The 17,514-nt window shown below is 35.7% G+C and overlaps 1 protein-coding gene across 3 annotated transcripts in view; it reads left to right on the top strand.

Moving 5' to 3' along the window:
• The window catches only part of VPS13B (vacuolar protein sorting 13 homolog B), an 805,502-nt gene that overhangs the window by 597,462 nt on the left and 190,526 nt on the right, over positions 1-17,514 (top strand). For all 3 annotated transcript variants that reach the window (XM_049633567.1, XM_049633568.1, XM_049633569.1), the window contains exon 35: positions 16,535-16,672. In XM_049633567.1, coding sequence (XP_049489524.1) covers positions 16,535-16,672 — 138 coding nt within the window. The remainder of the gene's footprint in view (positions 1-16,534; positions 16,673-17,514) is intronic.

Here is a 17,514-nt window from a genome sequence, read left to right as displayed (position 1 = left end):
TCTCTCTGCCCCTAACCCACTCGCATTCTGTCTCTGTCTCTCTCAAAAATAAATAAACGTTAAAAAAAATTTTTTTAATGAATTTTATCAGAAAGTAAGTAGTTAAAATATGATAGCTAAAAAAATTAAAAAGAAGCAACTAGCATTTATTGGATGTTCATTCTGTGCCAGTGTACTAATTTCTTTAAATGTATTTTCTCATTTAATCCTTGTAACTCTATATGAAATGCTATATATAATCCCATCTTAAAGAAGAGGAAACTAAAGTGTGCAGAAGTTAAGTAACTTGTCCACGATTACAGACATAGCAATAAGCAGAACTAAAATTCAAAACAAGATTTATTGGACTTGTTAAGTCTGGTCTCTCAGTGGATCCCTGGCATAAAGAGAAAGACGTGAATCCACAATTCTCTGTCAGCCTTCATTGTCCAGGCCAGGATATGCAAATGGTTCCCTCTGTAATGTTTTAACTGGTGGATTTTTGTATGTTAAATGTGTCGTGATATGACTACACAGTACTGCCTCTCTTGGTATTATGACAAACCTAAGTTTTAATTCTAGCTCTGTTATTTACAAGATGTATACCTATCTATAGGGCAGTTGTAAAACTGAAAATAGGTAATTCATGAAAGTACTTAACATTGAGTCAAGCAGCTAGTAGGCCCGAATAAATGTTCACTTCTACTGCTTTAGCTATTATGATTATACAGCAAAAAGATTACCAAACTGGGAACCAGGAATTTAATATTAGCTTTGCCAGTAATTAGCAGGGTGATCTTAACCAGGCAATTTACTTTCTCGAGTTTCTGTTTTCTTATTTGTAAAATGTGGTGATTATAATAGATACTAACAAGGTCCATTCCAGTTCTAAAGCTTCATTATTCTCTAATTTGGAATTCATCTTCCCATACTCACCTTTCTAAAAATATTTATACTGCTTTGGCCTCAGGGAGTTGACTTCTGTGAGTACCCTATAAGAATAAAATGTATTCTGACTTGTCTTAAAGATGCAGATTTTCTTTTGACATTCTAGTGGAGCACTAATTCGTTTATTCAGTGTTTTAAATGCATAAATTTTATTAAATATTAATGAAGTTATTTTTTAAAGCTGATCCAGGGAATTTCTGTTTTAAGTTGGTCCATTTGAGTGAACTGTACAAGTCCCATTATCAATTTAGTAAGCTAGGAACACTTGTTGTAGCACTTTTCCATCCTAAAGAAAAGACTGTTCTGTTCCATGTTCAGGATTCTTTTGAAGCCCTGTAATCATGTGGGTAAGAAAAAAGAGAAAGATAAGAATGCCTATAATGTTAACATTCAGGGGGAGGAGAAAAGTTGAGGTGGCCGGTTTCATTTCTGGATTCTAAAGTGAAAGAGTCATTGCAGTGTCTTGATTGGAAGGATAAAAAGGGGTGTGATCATGAAGCTAACTTTCTAAGAAAGATCCAGGAAAAGTTAAAGCCATCATAAGTTAAAAATGAAAGAGATAACATATTACATCTTTCTGCCATATTTATACTCTATTTATTGAGATATAATTGGCATACAGTATTAGTTTCAGGTATAAAAACATAGTGATTCGACATTTGTTTACATTGTGAAATGGTCACCATAGTAAGTCGTTACCATCTGTCACCTTACAAAGTTAATCCAGTTTTGTTGAATATATTCCCCACGCTGTATATTATATCCCCATTACTTAATTTATTTTATAACTGGAAGTTTGTACTTCTTAATTTCCTTCACCCATTAGGGCCCTCCCAACCTCCCTGCCCTCTGCAGCTGCCAGCCTATTCTCTGTATCTATGAGTCTAGGTTTTATTTTGTTTTGTTTTTTAGATCCCACATATAAGTAAAATTATATGATATTTGTCTTTTTCTGCTTGATTTATTTCACTTTGCGTAATAGCCCTCCAGGTCTATCCATGTTGTCACAAGTAGCAAGATTTCATTCATTTTAATGGCTGAATAGTATTTCAGTGTGTGGGTGGGGTGTGTGTATATATATGGTAGCTCTAACTTTTTTTAAAAGTTTATTTATATATTTTGAGAGAGAGAGAGAGCGTGAGTCGGGGGAGGGAGCAGAGAGAGAGAATCCCAAGCAGGCTCCATGCTGTCAGTGCAGAGCCTGACGTGGGGCTTGAACTTAGAAAGCATGAGATCATGAACCACCCAGATGCCCCAAATGGTAGCTCTAACTTTTTGAGAACCTTCATGCTGTTTTCCATAGTGGCTGCACCAATTTACATTCCCACTAACAGTGGACAAAGGTTCCCTTTTCTCCACATCATCACTAACACTAGTCATTTCTTGTCTTTTTTTTTTTTTTAATGTTTATTTATTTTTGAGAGTCAGATAGAGACAGAGAATGAGCAGGGAAGAGGCAGAGAGAGAGGGAGACACAGAATCCGAAGCAGGCTCCAGGCTCTGAGCTGTCAGCACAGAGCCTGATGCGGGGCTTGAACTCACAAACCGTGAGATCATGACCCGAGCCGAAGTCAGTTGTTTAACTGACTAAGCCACCCAGGCGCCCCTCTTGTCTTTTTGATAATAACCATTCCCACGGTGTGAAGAGATATCTCATTGTGGTTTTGATTTTCATTACCCCGATGATTAGTGATGGTGAGGATCTTTTCATATGCCTGTTGGCCATCTGTATGTCTTCTTAGGAAAATGTCTATTCAGATCCTCTGCCCATATCATAAAAAGATTATTTGCTTTTTTGTGAAATTATAAGAGTTTTTGGCTATTAACCCCTGATTGGACATATCATTGACAAATGTCTTCTCCCATTCAGTAGGTTGTTTTTTTAGTTTGTTGATGATTTCCTTCATTGTGCAGAAACTTTCTAGCTTGATGTAGTTAGGCCTTTGTTTATTTTTGTTCTTGTTTCACTTGTTTCTGGAGTCAGATCAAAAAAGACATCACTAAGACTGATATCAAGGAGCTTACCGCCTGTGTTTTCTTCCAGGAATTTAATAATATCAGGTCTTACATGGAAGTCTACTCTGTTTTGAATTGATTTTTACATGGTGTAAGATAGTGGTTTAGTTTCATTCTTTTGCACCTAGCTGTCCAATTTTTCCAATACAATTTACTAAAAAGACTATCATTTCCCGATTGTATATTCTTACCTCCTTTGTTGAACGTTACTTGAACATATATGTGTGGGGTTTTTATTCTATTCCATTGATCTATGTGCCTGTTTTTATGCCAATGCCATACTGTTTTCATTACTGTAGTTTTGTAGTATAGTTTGAAATCAGGGACCCTGATACTTCTGGCTTTGTTCTCCTTTCTCAGGATTGCTTTGGCTGTTCGGGGTCTTTTGTAGTCCCATACAAATTTGAGGATTATTTGTTCTGTGAAAATGTCATTGGAATTTTGATACGAATTGCATTGAATCTGCGGATTGCTTTGGGGATTATGGAATTTTAATAATATTAATCCATCCAGTCTGTGAGCATGGAATATCTTTCTATTTATTTGCATCATCTTCAGTTTTTTTCATCAGTGTCTTATAGTTTATGATATACAGGTCTTTTACCTCCTTGGTTAAATTTATTCCTAGGTACTTTATTCTTTTGTATGCATTTGTAAATGAGATTGTTTTCTTGATTTCTCTTTTTGCTGCTTTCATTTTTAGTGTATAGAAACATAACACATACACATTTTTATATATTTTTTTATCTTGAAATGTTACTGACTTCATTACTTCTAATAGTTTTTTCCAGTGGGGTCTTTAGACATATTGTTCCACTGTTTTCTTCCCTCTTTGCTTTCTGATGAGAAATCCATGGTAATCACAGTCATTGTTTCTGTATATGTAACGTGTTGATTTTCTCTAGGTGCTTTCAAGATTTTTTTCGTGATATTTGATTTTCTATAGATTGATTATAATGTGTCTGGGCTTGATTTCTTTGAATTTATCCTGTTTGAGGTTTTCTGGCCTCCTTAACTCTGTAACTGTATGCTTTCTAAAACTAAATTTGGGAACTTTTAAGCTATTATTTCTTTAAATGTTTTTCTGCACCAATCTTTTTTGGACACCAGCATTAAAGTTTTTATATTATTCCACAGATCCCTGAGACTCCATTCTTTTTTTTGTTTGTTTTTTCCTATTTTCTTTTTTCTTCTCTGTTCTTCATATTAGATAATTTCTATTGAATTTTCCAGTTCTAAAATTTTTATTTGGTTCTTTTCTATAGTTTCTGTTTCTCTTCTGAGAACTTCTATATCTCCACTCATTTTAAGCACGTTTACCTTACCTCATGAAACATAGTTATAATACCTGCTAAAGTCTTAAATGCTTTGACGCTGCTAACACAGCACAGCCACTGCAGGACCTGCCCCCATCCCCCACATACACACACACTGTAGCCACCCTTGGGGCAAAACCAGGAGACAAAAAAGAAGTATAAAAGACAGCAGGCTTTTCCTACACTCTTGAAATCACAGAGGCCTTAATTCCCAGACATAAGGACGTTTGACTGTTCTTGCCATCACTGTGCACCACAACCCAAGACTCACTTTCAAGTCAAAGTTGTGAGAGAAAAGAGGAAAAACAAAACAAATTGAGAAACACCACCATAGCAGTCCTATCTGCAAGTTCGACTCTCCTCCCCAGTCTACATTGTTCTTGTTTGCTTTTTAGAGCCCTCAGGCCTTTTGTTTTTTGTATTTTCTCTCTCAAGTTTTTTATTGTAAGCAGCATGAGAGTTAAGTTGAAGTGAGCTTATTACAACTTTGCCTGGCACCAGACGTCCTTCAATTTTAAAATAATAAAATTATTATCTAGTCTATTAGCAGAGACATGGTCTTCTGAGAAACTTAATACAGGATTTCCTCCAAAAGTGATATTTTAATATCTTTACATCTGTGACACAGATCGGTTAATATGCTGTAATGAATAAACTGCTCCCAGGGAGTTGTCAGCATTAACTTGATTCTGCACATGTCACCGTTAAGCAAAGAACATGTCCACATACTCAAAGGGTGGTAATAGTGTTCTCTTTCTCTGTTCCTGAGGGATATCCTTTCATATATTATAAAATCAAATTAGAAGAAGAAATGCTGTGAAATTCATTGTCCCTCATGTCAGTCTGCCTTCTCAGCACGTGTGACTGATAAATACACATGTGTATATTATATATACCACTTATGCATATACATATTTAAAAACCTAAATTCTATGAGAGGCTACCCAGAATACATGATAAATGGAATCTATATTTATACCTATACCTGCCTCTTTTTTTTTTAGAAACCTGAAGTGATATAGAACCGGTGACAACTGCTTATAATTTTGAAAGATTAATAAAGCATCATCGCCAGTCTGCATAATTTAGTGATCTTAAATTATGCCAGCTCTACCTGCAAATGTGTGTGTGTGTGTGTGTGTGTGTGTGTGTGTGTGTGTGTGTATATGTGGTCATTTGCTTTACTCGCCCTAGTTTAAATAACAGCAGATTATCTAAAGCCTAAATTATCAACTTGCATTTCTTTTATGACTCTTGATATTTATAGTAACCTGTAAATGATCTTCCATTCAGTCCAGGTAGACAGTACATCTGCAAGTTAACAAGTTTCTTTTTAAAATATTAAAATAATGTGACAGTGGGCTTTTCCATGTCCCTCTTACCTGAAACAACATCTAACAGAAATGAGATCTTCTGCCAGCACCTTTATATGTAGCAGCTGTAATATTGGCAGTTCTCATTTAAATAAAGATGAATGTAGTTGTTTTTAACATAATCGTATTAGTTGTGTTTATAAATATTTAAAAATTGGTATTTATTTTGTTTAAGGTAATGGAATCCAGATTTGAAGTTGCCTCATATCTTGACTATGCAGCCCAAGGCAGACTTAAAAAGTCATTTTTCTTGTTTGTTTGGGGCTTTTTGTTTGTTTTTGAAGAAATGACTGTGCCATCTGGTCAATTGTAAAGGAGTTGAACCATTCTGAGGAAATTTAACCAACCCCCGTACTTCCTCAGCACACAGACAGTCCAGTAGCTTGTTACTCATTGTTTGCCAGGAACCCACAAACCAATTTGAAGACAATTACCTCATCTTTCCCACAACTTCTTTACTTATTGTAATTTTTCAGGCATCAGCTAGACTAAAATAGAGAAATTAAAGTTGATTAGAATCCGTACTGAAAGAGTGGGTAATAACACACTTCTGTGTATGACAGAACTATCCACAACATGGTATCTCTAGTATAGGAGACCTCCTACATTTTAAAGTTTTATACAAGTTTGCATCTATGACTTCAGCTCTAATTAAGAGGCAAACATGGAAGAGTTCAATAAGAGCTCAAGATTTGGAGTCAGCCAGTCCTGAGTTCTAATCCCAGCTCTGCTGCTTAACAACCGTGTGATCTTGGGCAAGTTATTTCCTCTTTCTAAGCCTTGACCCCTTATCTAGAATACAGGGGGAACACTGGTAGTGATCTGCTAGAGTTGATGTGAGAATGAAATGATGTATATGAAGCTCTTAGCTGAGTGTGTAGCACAGAGCTCCGTATGTGTTAATACTGTTATTGTTGTTTTTATCATCACTGTTAACATCTTTAAGCTGAGTTTAAAAATAGTGGTTGTAATCAGCCAAAAGCATTCACGTCATTTTAGTTCAATTTATAGCTATTGTGTAGTTTGAAAATTTTCAGTTACAGTAATTGGCTTCTTTACCCTTTCATGAATAGGTCTGCAGAAAATGTGCCAGAGACATCTGAGTAAACCAACAGTTGGAAAATCATAAACTGCCTTCTTACACCTCATAAATCATATCTTGATTTCATTTAGTTATTGTGACTAAAAGAGAAGGATTGAATTACATGTCTCTTCAGAGCTAAAGGTTTTGCTAATGTCTCTGGAAAGGCTTAGAATTAACCTGTGACTTTAATGTCATAATGATCACAACTTGAACATTTATCTGAAAATTTAGCTGCTGGGAACATTTCTTGCCGGCCAGTAATACGAAGTGAAATTATTACATTGACAGAAATCAGCCACTAAGTGGTTCTCTTAAATGAGAGGAACTCTAGAGCATCTCTCAGGGAGAGTTGTGGGGAGAAAGTTAAATAAGATGTGACCCAGGGGTGCCTGGGTGGCTCAGTCAGTTAAGCGTCTGACTTCAGCTCAGGTCATGATCTCATGGTCCATGAGTTCAAGCCCCACATCAGGCTCTGTGCTGACAGCCTGGAGCCTGCTTCAGATTCTATGTCTTCTCTCTCTCCCTCTCTCTCCCTCTCTCTTTCTCTCTCCCCCCCCCACCCCACTCACACTCCGTCTCTATCAAAAATAAATAAACATTAACCAAAACAAAAAAACAAAAAAAACAAAAGATGTGACCCAGGCAGTAGGGAGAGTTAACATATAGGGAAGGATATTGGAAGGGAAATTAGAAACTTTGACTTTTAGTCTTGACTCATTAGCCAAGATTCTTTGATGCAAATAACTAAACTTGGTGCTTTAGTTTCATTATCTCTAAAATGGGTGTAATAATATCTGGTCTCTGTAGTTTCATAGTTTAATCTTAGCTCCAAGTGAGATATCTGTGAATGCCTTGGGACTATGAAATATTGTTCAACTGTAAGTGGGGCTTCTTTAGTTATTAGCAATAGAAGGAAGAGCTTAATGGATCTTTTTAAACATGAGGAAGACTAGTGCTCTGGCCCTTTTGACATCCATCTTGATCATCAGGATTTACTTAACAGGAGAAATGGAAGGAATCATTTAAAACCACTAAATTGGCTTTCAATGTTACAGAACCAAGACTTTGCTCAGAGCAGACAAGAGGTTTAAAATTGGGATTAACTTGATCTTCCTTACAGATATATATAGATTTATATGACTACATTTTTTTCTGTACAGCACCCAATATTTACTTGCATTGAATTTTAATGAAATGTTGTCATGTAAAACATCTGAAACCCACATTAGAATTTAACATGAAAACAACCAAATAGAAAAGAGAGTAAGAATACCACAAAGCAGCACAGAAAATAAATTAAAAGGAATTCATTGAAATGATATTTTGCATATTATCTGCTAGTTAGCATCATTAAATATAAGTAATGTAATTCCTTTTTTTTTTAATTTTTTTAACCTTTATTTATTTTTGAGACAGAGAGAGACAGAGCATGAACGGGGGAGGGGCAGAGAGAGAGGGAGACACAGAATCGGAAGCAAGCTCCAGGCTCTGAGCCATCAGCCCAGAGCCCGACGCGGGGCTCGAACTCACGGACCGCGAGATCGTGACCTGAGCTGAAGTCGGACGCTCAACCGACTGAGCCACCCAGGCGCCCCTGTAATTCCTTTTATTTTAGCAAGATTTGGAAGACTTGGTTCTAAAAGTAAGAGCTAATGGGCACTGATGATCACACATCCCAGTGGCCACGTTAACCCTTCCTGTTCCTCTTCTGGGCTCTAGGCTTGGGATTTCAAACCAGGAAATTTCCTCTTCCCTTTCCTATCAAATCTTAGTACGTACAAGGGACAGAGCATGGGAAAAAGTGCTTATGGAGTTAGCCAAATGCCTAGATATCAGCAAGGACATGGCGGCACTTACTTTGCATCCACAGCAATTTAGAATTGGTTTCTTGGGGGGTTTGCTGTTCTGACAGTGAATTGTTACTGTGTTTTATGGATCTAGGTTCCTTCACAGTTTAATTTTCAGGCATTTTGAGGGTTTTATGGACCACATTTGCTTCTGTGGCTACATTAAAAAAGAGGAAAAAGATGCCATTTAAACTAAGGATCATAAAGAAATATAGAAAATAGGAGAAACCCAGTAGGTCTATAGGTAGCTTTGCCTTTTTTATATACAGTGGTCAAAAGGTTCTGATCCTGACCTCTCACTGCAGGGAGTTACACTGCCAGCCGTTGAGTGCAGCCTAATCAAGCACAACAGTGGCTTCTGAAAGAGGTCCCTTTGGAGGTTAAACAATATTAATTTCATAGATAGAGGCAAATAGATCTAGATCCTCCAAAAACACATTGCTTTAAATTTTATTCAAGTTCTATGAAGAAACACGTTTGTGTATTCTTGGCTGGGCACAAAAGGATTAAGCTAAAAGACCATCTGGGAACATCTTGTCAGGAACTTGGAGAGAGGAAGGGAGAGTAGGGAATCTCTAAACCCTCACCTACTACTCTGCTTCTTCTTTAAGTATTTTTTCCCTTTCTACTCTGGCTGTGAACTCTGCTTGATCTTCCTTAACAAAAGAAAGCTGTGTGAAATTTAAATTCTGATGCACTAGCCATGTTTATTGGACATTGTGTCGTTTCAGTCTTTGTATAAAAGTTGATATACCCAGACTTACTAAAAGGAGTCTCTAACTTCTAGTTTAAAAAATGGAAAAGAGTCTGTTTGGTTTGCAGATTATTTACTTCCTTGATTCATACATTGGCCAAATATTTCTAAGGAGTGGAAAAGAACACACGAATATAATTTTGATAATTATCAGAACCACAGTGCAGAGAAATTGTCAGATCTATAATTTCTCCTCAGCCAGGAGAATTTAATAGAGAAGTAAAGTACATTGACAAGTATTTTGAACCTCAGTAATAATTTTAAGAATTAAATATAAGTAAACTTATTACTGGTTTTTAAGATCAAAATTGGGTATACTTTCCACTAATAAACAAAGAGTTTTATATTTTACACATTATCTTCCTCTTAATTCAGATCAGTGATAAAAAAAAAGATTTTTCAAAATTAAAAAGCAAAAACAAAAACTAGAAGGAGTAGACACTTGAAAGCACCACACATACATACTCCTGTATTTTGTTTAAAGTTTGTGTTTTAGAAACAAAACATTAACTGTTACTGAACTTTTACCATGACGTGTCCCGTACTAACCATGTTATATATATTATCTGATATGATATTCTCAACAACCCACAATCTCGTGGATTGTCCCCATTTTGGAGACTCCGTGAAGTTAAAATTAAATTTACCCAGTTTAAGGAATCAGGACTTAAACCCAGATCTGTCTGCCTCCAAAGTTCATGTTCTTTTCATTACCCTGAATTTTCTACTGTGTTATAAACTGATGTAAACTCTCCCATAGAACAAAATGTGAGAAAGCTCAATGAAAGTAGGGCTGTCTGTGTTCAGTAAGTCCTAAGTCAATGACAGACCATTTTGTAAACCTCTTCTATATGACAGTATCCTATCATCTGCCAGTTGTCCCTCAAGAATTCATCAAAAGTCACGTAAACGTTTTTTCGTAAACTTAACAACCCTGTGTACCTCAGACCAAAGAGAACCAGTCTCCCTAAGCCACCATACATGCCACTTTGGTTCTGTGGCAGCCCAGGACAGGTCTGGGCTCATTAACTATGGCAGACTACAGCATACTTGTAACCCATAACACGTCATTGAAGATTTTGCAAAAAAACAAAAAAACAAAAAAACAAAACAAATAAAAGCCTAGTCTTATTTCTTTTAAGAAACCAAACATTAGATCCTTCTGGACTTTCTCGAACTGATAAAATGAAGACAGAAGTAAATCTTGAGGCTATTTGCGGTGCTACATCATAACAAGCACTTACTTTATGCTTCTGAGGAACTTGCGATATTTTGATCATGTACTACTACTGTCAGAAAGGAAACTCAGTGCAATATGACATCAAAGCAGAAAGTTACTGAAATTTAAATCTGCAATAGTAGTTTAGGGAACACATTAATTTTAATCAATGATTCAGGAATGATAACATTTGCAGGACTACAAATGAAAGCATGCTGTAGTTTCAAAAGTTGTTGATAATACAGAGCAGGATTTTATTACCCAGGATTGCAAGCACCAACAGGATCTTGCTGTATTAACAGCAAGAAGCTAATGCCAGGAGTAAGGTGATAAACTGTTTACCTACTGGAGAACATGGTTAAAATGAGATACCCCATTAATCAAAAGCTTATTTTTCAGCACTCATCCCCCAAATTTCAATTAATAACATTTCTTCCAGTGCCACAAGTTTATAAGAACTGTCCACCATAGGAAAATTTTGTATCCTTGACATTGCTCCATATTTGCATTAGCACTCATTTTCCACAAAAATGTAAAAGACAAAGGTACCATGAGAACACAGAATCAAAGGGGCAAAAACATTATTGTGACTGCAGTTACTTGCATCTTCCACAATAGAGTCTGCCTGGAGCTGCCAGGGAAAGTCACCATTGGGCTAACTTTGCTTTCTGCCTTCCTTAACCAACCTCCTCCTCATAGAAATGTTCTTGAGCATAGAAGTGGCTAAGAAAAAGCAGAAAGAGGCACAGATTATCAACTGTTTTGTAAACCTGAGGTTGATAAAAGCAACTGTTAGGGAAGATGGGGAGAGTGAGGAAGAAATAATGGTGGCTTAGAGTCTCCTTCGAGTCCTCTTTATAAGAGATGCTTAGTTTTCAAATAAACAACTCCTCTTTCTGGCATTGGGATTTTTAAAATTCAAAGTTCTTTATTCACATGGCAAAAGAAATGGAAACGTTGATTTTTGCAATGGCTAACACTTAGAAATATCTGGTGTAAAAGTGACTGGACTTCATTAAATATTCAGTGTTATGTCCGTCTTTAAAGTGGGAAAATTATCACTGAAATCTGTGGGGAAATGTATTCTCATTGGAGCCTCAATAAAAATTCAGCTTAATTATGACAAAGAAATTTCCTGCCGCATAGTAGAGCAAAACAGAGTAGTATAAAGTAGAATCGAATAAAGCTTACAAAATTTGTAGCATTCAGCTGCTCTGAATGAGCTTAGAAAACAAACTTTTTGTTAAGTAGAAGATTGCAAAGGAAATAAATGAGTTTATTTTCCAAGTTTCATTTTGAGTTGGTCACAATGAATCATGTTGTATTTTATTATATTTTGTATAATTTAAATGTTACGCAAAAACATACTTAACTCTGTGAATGTTTGCTGAGGGTTAAAAAATAACGAGCAGCCGTACAAAGACTACTTTTATCAGATTCAGAGGAAGACCTCCCAAGCAGTTAAGTGAAATGAAGGTTTATGAAGAAGAGCAAAGTAATCTACAAGCACAAAGAATACAATCTGAAACAAGTCTCTGTGAAAGCCAATAATATCTTGATCCATCTGTGAACAGACTGGAAACTTTCTGAATCTTCTCTTTGGGTGTTCTTTGTGACATGATATGATGAAGTATTTTCTTTTGGAGGCCAGGTCAACCCAGAAGAAAAACAAATAATACAACTTTGTCAATACCAATGCCTTATTGAAGTGAATTCTTACTGACTTTCAACAAGATTTATGGCTATGAGCAATTTGTCATTTGTTCTGACCCATTTCCCCCACTCTGCAACTCCTAATAAGGTACTACTTTCTCCTGTTTCTTAGGCTTAGGGACAACAGCATAAATGTGCTCATCAACAGCAGCAGAAGCTTACTTTTTTTGAGAGCTTCCTGTGCTCAAATAGGTGTCTCATAAATATGGAGAAGAAAACTAGCAAAGTCTGAAGGAGCTTCCATATGAAGTAGTCATCGCTGCTTGTCACTCTATTTACATTATACTCACAGACTCCTTTAATCTTAATTTATCTGGTGCTTTCCCAGCTACATTGACCCCGAGGAATGTGTAATATGAATCCCATTTTCCAGACTTGATGATGGAATTAAGGAGAAGTTAAATTGAAGATATTAGAGGAAGTCTAAAAGTCATGCCCCTCATCATCTAACCATAAGGGATTAAATAGTGACTTGCAAACCTGAGCTTTTTCTGTGGGATTCTCATGGATCTGCTACTGCTGCTGCGGCTTGTACCCACGTGACTAGAGGCATATCCAAAGTAGAGATTTTAGCTAAAACTGGGAGAGTAGCCTCTCTCCTGTCACACATTCAGTATCCATCAACCACGCAACCTGTATTTTCCTGGATGTTCCTAATTTGTTATTCTGCTCTGTCAGCTCTATAAATACAGCTGTACTTTTAAACCAGTTGTATAGCCATATTAACCCAATAATATCATTAAACCAGTAATTTGGGAGGGTGAGGAAAAATAGTCATTGAAAGTTTGACTTCTTTAGATAAGTTTCCTAGACTTTTCCATGTTTTTAAATTCCTATTTCCCATTCTTCTTCCTATTATTGCCAGTTTGTTTATTTCATCTCTGGTAAGTCCTATCCCCCTGTAATTGCCCCTGTAATTGTAAGTGCAGCTTCCAAGGCTGGGTACCAGATGGCCAGGCCCTCTAACTTCTATGAAAAGAGAAGCAACCTCCATGAAACCTATCTCCCCTACATGGAAAACCCTCATTCTTATTATCAGAACTTGTGCTTCCCCATCTATACCTTGATGAAGGTAGAACATCAAAATATTATTCCTTTGAAATGGTTTTTTTTCTCTCCCCTTCACTTCAGTTTTTCTTTTAGATATTTTGTGTGTCATCCTTTTTTTTTTTTTTTTTTTTTTTTTTTTGAGCTGTGAACATAGGTCTATATATCATTATGTGCTTAGGATCATCTTAAAGGTGATTATCCTCCAGTGTGTATGTATGTGTGCAGCTAGGTTTATTTCTTTAAGATAGAGTGCCACATGTGCCCTTTCTAATTACAAAAAGTATGGATATTGAGAATTTTGGTAGTCACTCATTTTCAACCCTCTCCCCTACTCATGCAAAGATACTTTATTTACACTCTCATCGACCATACATGGGAGGATCCATTTCTCCTTCTCGCCTACACAAGATATTATCAGTCTTTTTAGTTTATGCTGATCTGATAAATAAAAAACTACTTCTTTTAATTTGTGTATGGTTGATTGTTGGGCAGAAAATTTTTCTTAGTTTTCATAAAACTCTCTAGAAGGATTAAACAACTTAAGGTAAAAACAGAAATCTTAAAAATGTTTCAAGAAACTATAGGAAAATACATTATCACCTAGGGATAAATCCAGTAAATAAAAATTAGATTTTTTTACCACATCTATAAAAAAAAGTATGTATGCAGAAAGCATCAGAATGTATTTCAAGGACAACTACCGTACCAGGGGGAAGCACTTGCTATGTATGACAGACAAACATTATTAACACTCATAATATAGCAAGAGAAAAAAACTAATAGAAAAATGAGTAAGTAAATATTTTGTAGAAGAGGAATCAAATGGCCAATAAATGAAAAGATGCTTAACCACTTTGCTTTTTACTACTAACAATATAAAATGGATGTCTTACTATGTCAGTACATGTAGATCTTGATTCTTCTAAACAACTGTATGGATTACCATTGTTTATTTAAGCATTAGTCTGTTGATGGACTTCCAGGTTGTTTTCTACTTTTTGCTATGGTTAACATTTCTACAGTGTGTGTGCATGCATGCACTACACAGGCATTATCAGTTCTTTTTAGTCTTGGGCTATCTGATAGATGAAAATTTCTACTTATTTAAAATATTTTTGGGGCGCCTGGGTGGCTCAGTCGGTTGAGCATCTGACTTCGGCTCAGTACATGATCTCACAGTCCGTGGGTTCGAGCCCCGCGTCGGGCTCTGTGCTGACTGCTCAGAGCCTGGAGCCTGTTTCAGATTCTGTGTCTCCCTCTCTCTCTGCCCCTCCCCCACTTGCACTCTGTCTCTCTCTGTCTCAAAAATAAACATTTAAAAAAAATATTTTTCATGATTATTAGTAAGATTTAGTATCTCATAATGTTTATATGCCATTCGTTTTCTTCATCTGTTAATTGCTTCTTTATTAATTTATTCATTTAATAATTGCTTATTCTTTCCTCTACCCATTTTTCTAGGTTAATATCTATATTTATTATATGAACTCTTTGTAGATTAATGATACATCCCTTTTCTGTCACATGAGTTTGAATATGTAATTCCTGTAACTTGTTTGGTTTAGCCTAAGTTTTACTTGCCAGTTTTACACATCATACTAACATTTCTGCATCAGTGTAATTCTTCTCTGTCCATTAGTTACATCACTTCTGTCTGTTTTCTCTGTGAGGTCATTGTTCTCTCTCTAGATTATGTCCTCTTCATAACGAAGAACTATGCCTCCTCTTACGAGTCTAACACGGTACTATTTACTTGATAATAAATGCTTCTTGATGATGGCTACGTAGGTGAGATTCTAGAAGTAGACACTCAGGTCCTGTCAAGTTACATAGCTCTTTTGAATTGATTGTAGATCCGACCAGCAACAGACTTTTGCTATCATTTCATGACACCTGACCATTATATTTTAAAGAGAGAATAATATAGTGTTACTATGTAATGAATCTACTATGCATATTCTCACTGCTTTAAATTCACTGATTGTATAAAAAGAGAAGAATGCACTAGCTTAGTGTTTGATCTTTACCACATAGATCTAACGTCACGATCAATTGCTTTCACTATTTTCTTTGAAATCACATAAAGGTTCATATGTGCCATATTTCATAAGAATCACATGATAAGGTCAAGAAATACAAATTCCAAGGCAGAATTTATATGCCCAGTTCACATATGACAGTAATACTATATAGCCATATGTTGAATATAATACACTGTATGTAAATGCTATTCTTGAAAGCAATCCAATCAATAAAACTTAAAATAAATAACACTTTAAGAACACATCCCAAATCGACTGAAAATGGAATAGATGGACTCTATGGCAAGAACATCCCTATAAAATTGACATTCAGAGGCTATTAAAACAGAGAGAGTAAAACAATCTTGAAACTAAAGAAAAACTGTGAATATTTAGAAGTTTTTTTTAAAGCCTACTACGTTGTATGCCAAGATGCAGCAGTCGTTTTTATTTAAAGAGCTATTTCAATAAAAACTGGATTGCCAAGCAGTAAAAAGCAAATTCAGTTTGCCATCACCAATAGCTAAAAAATACTTCTTAAAGAATATACTACATAAACCCAAAAAAGTAAGAAATACACACTAACAGAAAAAGTCAAAACAGAAAAAAATCAAGATTTAGTCATTATTGGGACTAATAAAAGATTGACCAATTTTTATCATTAAAGAAGGTTATGAGAAAGCTACTGAAGTTAACTTCAAAAGCCTAGCAGTAAAAAGTGATTGTAATGTCAGTAAAACTCTGAAACAGATCAAATAGACCCTAAGTAGTACTAATCCACTGCATCTTTGAACATATATTTGCCTTTTTTTAAAGCTGAAAAGCTTGCCTTTTTTTCTTTAATTTGTTTCCAACATCCTGTTTAAAAAAAGAAGAAGAAGAAAGAAAAGAAATCCAGCTATACAACTGTTAACAGCAACTCAGAGCACAGAAACTTTACCTTCATTCAAAAATGATATAAGTTAAGATTTGAAATGACTTTTCCTTTGGTCTGATTTTGAAAAACATGGTTTCATCATTCCAATGTAGAGAGAGCTTCTCTTTCTCCATAAAGTACTTGTGTGACTAGTATACTTACAAACAAATGAATCAGTGAAGGTTATATACAGTGAATTTAACCATTTTTTCTTCTTCTTTGTCAGCTGAAGCTCTTACACCAAAATGAGATGTTTGGGATGTGATTGACATTTTTTATTTAAACTTTGTCACTTCAGATCCTGGGAAGACTCTGCCTGAATCCCTTGATTACTGCACAGTTTGGCTACAGACAGTGCCTGGGGAAATAGACAGCAAAAGTGGTATTCCACCTTCGCTGGTAACGCTACAAATTAAAGACTTTCTTAATGGACCAGGTAAGAAAGTCACAATTCAAATGTGTATACATTTTTTTCATGTGAGTATATTAACATGTACTTAGGGTATTAGTGATTGTGACATTCCTTGCCAAAAATGAATAGTTCATTTGTCTTCCAGAAGTGTATTCTTCTCAGGTTGCCCATTTCAAAGACTAAAAGGCAAATATTAATAGGCACTAAAAATTACCTTTAGTCCGACAAAAAGTAGTTACCAATTAAAGAATAATTGACTAGTATAAGTAACTATAAGTCAAAGACCCAAAACTTTATTTCTGCCTTTCCTGCTAATTGCGTGACCTTAGGCAGTTGATCTAATCTCCTATGCCTCAGTTTCCTTACTGTAAACAAAGTGGATGGATGGATGGAAGACACATATGATATATATATATATATATATATATATATATATATACACACACACACACGCATATATACATAAGGCAGTATACATCAATATATTCAATTAGATAAAAATACTTATTTCAAATGCATAGCAAAGTGCTTGAGGCATATCTAAACACTCAGGTTTAGATAGACAGATACGGTCATCAAAATGTATTGAGTGCATATTAGTCCCAGGTACTGAGTGCTTTCTGTATTAATACAGACCCAAGGAGGAGCCTCTACAATTATCCCTATTTTATGAATTAGGAAGCTAAGACGGAAACGTGAAGTAAATTGCCCAAGGTCTTAATGGCAGAGGAGCCATTCAAACCCAGGTCTTTATGATTCTAAAGACCTAGATCACTTCTGTACCACACTAATTTTAACAGGACTAAAGGTTTTTCCTCTCTCCTCCTCCTCCTCCTCCTCCTCCTCCTCCTCTTCCTCTTCCTCCT

Source organism: Panthera uncia, chromosome F2 (genome assembly GCF_023721935.1).
Source record: "Panthera uncia isolate 11264 chromosome F2, Puncia_PCG_1.0, whole genome shotgun sequence".
Taxonomy (NCBI): Eukaryota; Metazoa; Chordata; class Mammalia; order Carnivora; family Felidae; genus Panthera; species Panthera uncia.
This window is presented reverse-complemented; position numbering and strand designations above follow the sequence as displayed.